We start from the raw sequence: 6,915 nt of genomic DNA on the forward strand, positions 1-6,915 counted from the left end.
AATTTAAAATTATTGGCACAACATTTAATAACAAAGTAACTGTTGGGTTGTCAATTAAAAATAATTTATGTAATTTTACAGACCTGACTGCCTTTTTTTTTTTTATTTGATTATTTTTATTTCTATATTCCATTACTTATTGAGTTTGCTAGATTGGGGTATTTTATTTTTTTAGTATTTTTTGTTTTTTATTTTTTGCAGTGACAACGGATAGACAGCCCTTTTCTGAGAGTGAAGCCTCTGCTCCAAAAATAGCTTTTATCACTCATTTTCCGGGTGAGGTATATTGCATGGAAAAAAAAAAAGTGAACCGAACAGCTGCAGCCCTGTAAACTTTTTCACAGCACACTGGACTTCCCTGTCACAGGTCCACATTTTTTTTCTACCACGTTGGAAACCAGCTGGGCTTCATCCAGTCATGTGGTGTCTTTTTTAGATTAGTCTCTGTGTCTCTACATCTCAAATAAATTCACTTTACCCGGATTTACGCATGGGGGAAAAAAAGTCATATTGTCTTTTTTGTTTGTTTGTTTGCTTTAGTTTCTTTATTTGCTGTAATAACCGAACCCAAACGTGCACCCAAGACGTTACGAGTGTCATGCCCCACTGACGCTCGTGTAGGTGTACAGGAAAAAAAAAAAAAAAAAAAGGAAATCATCCAATCGTTGCTGTTCCACCGCTGCGCTCGGTCGCACGCGCACGCGCCAGCTGGGAGTGCGCGCCCACGCGGACCCGATGGCAGGACAGGTCATGAGCTGAGCCGATGAGATCATGGAGCCCGCACCGAGGTCGGACGGGGAACGGCCGGGACCTCACGGTGATGATGGAGAAGTGCCTGTCCGGTAAGCGAGAGCCGGGTGAGTGCGCACCTGGACTCTGGTTGGGCATCATGTGGCACCATTATTCCAACAAATGAAAACTGTTTTGCTTTCAGTTTGTGCGGCAGATTAATTATTATGTAAGGCACCAGCTCGAACTCATGTAGCGTGTGCATATGAGCAAGAAACTAATCCTTCATGCCGTGGTCGTAGTAGAATTATTCGGGCGGTCTGTGTCCAGGCTGCGTAAGTCACATGCACAGCGACCGTTTTACTCGTGCCACTGTCGGAAAATAATGGTGCGCTCTGCTCGGTGTGTGTGTGCATTAGGTGCTGAGCTTCATTAGGAAAAAAAAAAAAAAAGCCCCCCCTCGTTCGGATGATACATTGTGATGCAAATTGAGGAGTTGTGCTGTTGCAGTTTGGGTGGTGACTCGACTTCTCTCTTCGCAGCAACAGCTGGCTGCCAACTCAAGTAAGTGCAGCCGCTTGTGGATCGATTTGAAGTAAGGCGTTTCCCACTTGGCATTTTATTTCAACGTTTACATCAGTCCTTTCTGTCTCGGTCAGTTTTTTTTGTTGTTGTTGGTCGCTCTGTCTGTCCCGTGGTTTGACCTGGGAGTGAACAGCTGCGCAAACTTGGCGCATGGCAACTGAAGGACCAGTGACTTATAATACCTGCATTTTAATGCTTAATAATATTCGAAGGCAAGCTTTAATCGTACCAAGCTGACATGAGTTCGGTTCCATTGTTTTCAAATGTTCAGACGCTGTTGTCTTTGTTGCTTTGTTCTAAGTAGCACTTGACTTCCACACCGTGTCACTGATGTAGTTTATCTGAATTATACGCAGAATTGGTGGTTCCATTGCTGGCACACCAGGCTCACTTCATTGTCTCAAACAATAATGGATAAAGGATTGACAGCTATGTTATGACTGACAAGCAGACTTAACCAATCTCTCAGTTGCATCCTGTGCAGTGACTCCCAGCACCCAATCCTCTTGGATTAGAGGAGGGATTATGATTTGGATTTGCCTCTGCTTTGCAGACAGTCTCCAATATCTGGTGCACCATGGACTGGGTTGCACTTACTTTGATTCCCTGAGGATGCTTTTTGATACTTTTTATATTATTGATGTATGTGAGCTTTCTCATATCAAAGACAACAGATTACCTGCGATATAGATGAGTATGATATAGACGTATAGTATTTTATATGTTGATTTTATCCTTAACATTCTAATCCAAGTAGGCTTTAGCCTAATTTCCAATTGACTATTTTTGTCCTCTATATTTAGTTGAAGCCTCAGGTAATGGTATATCTACAGCCTGGCAAAGTTTGACAGTGAATTTGCAAGTGCCCCTGAGGGATGGTAGATAATAAAGACTGGTCTTCCAATTTCCTTAGCAGTCTGTTAAAGCCACAGCAAGTTGCACAGTTTTGCTTTTCCGTCAGATCCATGCACAGCTAGATGTAGGCAGTGCTGTCCGTGGTGCTGAAATGGCCACACTGCTCCATCGCCTTCTTCATTTCATTCACCATCCACTATTTTAAATGAGGGCGTAAGAGTAGCCGGTACTACGCTGCACTACTAATCTACATTCTGATGGTTAGCGACATTGTTTCTGTGTCCTCCCATCACTCTCACGACCCCTAATTAGGAAGAGAGGGGATTACCAGGCACTGTAGTAATTGAAGTTATCCACTAGATCTGCTGTTACCGACCCGGCTCCCGAGCACCCACAGTATTGCTTATTTTCCAGGAATAGCAGGAATGTGGGTTCCCAAGAACAGGGGTGGGAACAATGATACTGGATCAAAATCTAGCTGTGATGTACTCAATATCTGGCTGTGACTGGTTCTCTGGATTATTCATTGCAGTAATGTATAGTGTTTTTAATGTGTGCAGTGAAGCACATAGGACTGAACAGAAAGTCTGATTGAGAGCAATGTGTGATTTGTAGAATTGGTTGATTATTTTTATTGTTATTGAAATAGTTTGTGACTGACATCATTAATAATAATTTTATTGTTTTCTTCTTGCACAGCTCCTTTTTTTTTTAAATGCAAATTTTTTATATGTGGGAAGTTTGAATAATTTGTCAGATAAGAAAGGATTTGTAGGAAAACATGTTTATGTTGTTTTAAGTAAACACTAGCAGCAGTGATTTTGGCTGGATTTTATTTTTTTTTACACCTATTTAATTTCATTTTTAGTTGTTTCTATTTTTGTGATATGATTCGTCTTAATGTTTGTCTGGCTTTTACTCGTCCAGAATCCATGATGTCCTGCACTGTAGCTGAAACCACAAGACCTCTGGCTCGTGAGTTTGGGAGCCCTGCAGCCGACACTCACTTTCTTCTAATAGGACTGAATAAGACTCAGCCTCAAGCCCTGAACAGTCAGGGATGGACAGGTGAAAACTGAGAGGCCGAGAGGTGGCCTTTTATTTATTCTGTCATTCGTTCTGGATCTATGAAGAGACATGAAAATATTCTCAACTCTGACAATTTCTTGTGAGGTGTCATACTTTGCCATATAAAAATGCCTTTAAACATCCGAGCCAAGCCCTCGCAGAGCAAGCTGTCTGCTGCTGCAAAGAGTAGTGGGCACACCGATGGCACTACATCTCATTCTCGCTTCTCAAGGTCCCCTAAACACGGTAAAGGGAAACAGGCTGTAAGCTCAACACCGGGGTCTCGCTCCGGGCTAGAACCGGGCTCTGTGTCGGGGGGTCCGCCTCCACCAGCGTCTAAATTGACTGTGGGTCAGGGGTCGGTGTCCAGGCCGGGTGCTAAAATCAAAGCTGGCGCGGCAGCAGACAAAGGCTCAACTCGTGGTTCGGCGACGGCTCCAGGAGGTAAAACCCTTTCTATGGAGAACATCCAGTCTTTGAGTGCTGCCTACGCCACGTCCGGCACCATGTATCCCAGCGAGCGAGAGTCCTTGGAGCCCTCCGGTGGTTACCCCAAAGGCACCATGACGCTGGGCAGAAGCACCAGCCGCTCCTCCTACACTGGCCGAACGACGGCCATGGGAAGCAGCCCCAACATCACCTCCTCTGGGATGCATCCCTCGTCAGACCCCTGTGGAGATCAAACGTTACTTTCTGTGGGAGCCTCCAGTTTGCGGCGGCAATCTGGAAGACACACGCAGGTCCAGGATTCGAGCGGACGGGGAGAGGTTTACACATTTGACCTCCAGTCTCAGCTGAGGGATCTGCAGAGAGAGAACGACAACCTGCGGAGAGAGCTGGATGGAGGAGGGAGGGATGGACGGACAGGCCCCAGCGTCAACAATGTCAACTTTTGGAGCCCAGATGCTAAGAGAGAAAAGGGGATGAGGCGGGACGAGGGGGTGAGGACCTCAGCTGTGAAGGACCAGTACAGGACGACCCAGGAGGACTTACAGGTGAGAAAACCGATGAGTTTATTTCAAAAATATCACATTTCCTTTAGGCAGTGAACAAACCACGAGCAATCTTACTCACTAAAGCGCGGCAGTCGACGCCCTCAGTTACAGTGAGTCATTTCAACACCTGTAGGTCTTTATTAGAGTCGATGTTGCATATTTGAAATGACGAAAATCTCATTTTAAGAAGAAACTCTGTGATTCGTCCGCTCGCACATCACATTCGGCGTGCTTTTTGTGCTGACCCGCCCGTCTCCTTTTGCACGTCATACCTCTCAAATAAATCCTTTTGTTCCTTTCTTCAAGGTTGCATAGAAAGACTTCTTTGCAGTTCATTTGTAAAGATGTTTGCCAGGCTCCACGTGTTTCCATGGGAACGTGCACTTGTGGCATCCACTCAAAGTGTTTGCCAGATTCTAAAAAAACTCACAGCTACTTCGTCAGGGATAGTGAACCGGTCTGTCCTGTGCCACCTCTCTCCCTGGAGTCTGGCCCACTCACTCTGAGGCATTATCCATCTGCCTGCCTCACTGCATAGCTACTCTACACTATCTACTCCTTCTTTGGTTCCTTCTGTTTTTTTTTCCTTCCCTATATTGTCTTCCCTCTGTTTCTCCATTTGTTTGTGGATCATTTTGATTTCCTTGTGTATCTGCATTTGTCTGGTGGAAAAATAAAAGTGTGTCCCTGGAGCTTTTATTTTGATGAAATCTTTTACACTGTACAGTAGCAAATGTAGTTTCTGTTCAAATCTCTGCGCTGCTATTTCACGCTCAGCATGCAAAAAAAAAAAAAACAACTTTAATCATGTCTGCACGCTCCCATTGTAACCAAGGAGCCACCTCTGCATTTGTATTTATAGCTTTTTTTTCATCTCACATTGTCACACAGTGTGAGGACACTGTGACACACGCACCCACACGCATGCATACACGCATCCCTCGCATTTTATAACCAAGTTATGCTGCATCCACCTGCCATCGCACCAAGCCGCCTGTTGCAGGAATATAAAGAAAATGCTGATCAACAGTTTTTTTTCCCTCTGAACCTTGCAGAACTCAATCGTCCTTGACCGCTCCCTGGAATTTTAATTTATACAACCTGGCATGTTCCTATAGCGAGCTCACAAAATCATTGCTCCTTCTTTAAGTATATCATTCAGTTCTGTGGTTGCACATTATCACGGACGTCAGTTTGCTTTATGTTAGTTTATGGATTACTTCATTATAAAACACTACATAACCCTCTTTCTTTCTTTGCATTTCTTACAAACACACCTCGTTCAGCTTCAGTTGATTTCAGTTTTGTTATCGATCACTCATCAGATTGCTACCCTTTTTGTCTCTCAACCGTAACCTTTTCTCACAGTGTTTACACCCCCAGCATATTAAATCAGAAAAAAAAGGACAGTATTTTGTTTTTGGAAAACTATACCTCATGAAGAGGATGATAGTCTTATCTCCTGTCACCCCTATCACCTCGATCCCCCATCCCTCCTTTTTAGATGGTCCCTGTCCTCTGCTTCTTTTTTCTTGAATTTCCTCCATTATTTGCTCTTTGCGACACTTTTAGAGGAGTTCAGTCTGACGCGAGAACTTTGCAATTAGCATAAGGAATGTCACCTTTTCTCTCAACCGCAGTGGCCAGACTCGTCCCCTAACCATCTGTTTGTTGTGTGCTCATTGTGTGTATGTGGACACTCGTACATATGTATTTGTGCGTACAGTCTCGGCTGTGTGCACGCGCGTGTTTGTGCGGAGGATTGTCCTCCCACTCCGACTTGATATTCAGCGCTGCTTGTTGCATTGATTATCTGTGTTCATCCTCGCCTCCCCTCCTACGTCTCAACTCTGTGTCCTTGGCGCTCTCCACCTTCTGGACTCGAGCAGAGGAGTTAGAATATTTGAGGAAAAATTAGTAATAGCTTCACACGGATGAAAAAAAAAAATTGCAATTTAACTTCCGTTTTTTTTTTGTGTTTGTTTGTTTGCGTCAATGAATCGTTGATATTCTGTGTTTTGTAAGGTGTTGCGTGTGTTTGTGTCTATTTTTTCCCCTCTCTTGTGTTTGATTTCCTTTCCTTTCCTTACACAGTCAGTCATCAAGAATGCTATGTGTCCACGGTTTCAAGCACAGGAAGGATTTCCATTTAGCCGAGAATGCAAATTGCCAACATATTGTGTTCTGCATTACTTTGCGCTGCAACATTCCACATTAGCAGAAATGTCAAGTGAAATCTGTTATTCACAACAACACGCTGGGAGGGGGGTGTGTGGGGCATTTGTGACATTTAGTAATCAATTGTTCAAGTGGAAAATACATTTACTGATCAGTTAGTCACTGCATCAGGAAACCTCTTCAGTCTTGCTGATGCACTGATTGGTGCTTCTTCGGTGCAAACTTTATTGCAAAACCCACAGAAGTCATTTTGATTTGAGCTGAAGTCTTTAAAACGCCTCACCATGCTGCATACAAGTGAACATATTTATTGTTTTATAATTGATTGATTCATTTTTGAGTGTCACAACTGCCCCCCACCCTCCCCTCATAGGCCCTTCCTGCATTTTGGCTGCTGGCTGTTGTCACAGTCCCTGATGTTTCAAACTTCCTACAAACTCTTTCTAAAATGCTCTGATGCTTCTTTTTTACCTTTAAGATTTTGTAGCAGATTTTGTAATAATAA

The 6,915-nt window shown here is 43.8% G+C and overlaps 1 protein-coding gene across 1 annotated transcript in view; it reads left to right on the top strand.

Moving 5' to 3' along the window:
• The first annotated feature begins 3,365 nt into the window (after window positions 1–3,365).
• The window catches only part of LOC103367233 (ERC protein 2-like), a 154,149-nt gene continuing 150,599 nt past the window's right edge, over window positions 3,366–6,915 (top strand). Inside the window, exon 1 of the mRNA XM_008295204.1 lies at window positions 3,366–4,232. Coding sequence (XP_008293426.1) covers window positions 3,366–4,232 — 867 coding nt within the window. The remainder of the gene's footprint in view (window positions 4,233–6,915) is intronic.

This window comes from Stegastes partitus, unplaced genomic scaffold, assembly GCF_000690725.1.
Source record: "Stegastes partitus isolate 25-593 unplaced genomic scaffold, Stegastes_partitus-1.0.2 Scaffold1030, whole genome shotgun sequence".
Lineage (NCBI taxonomy): Eukaryota > Metazoa > Chordata > Actinopteri > Pomacentridae > Stegastes > Stegastes partitus.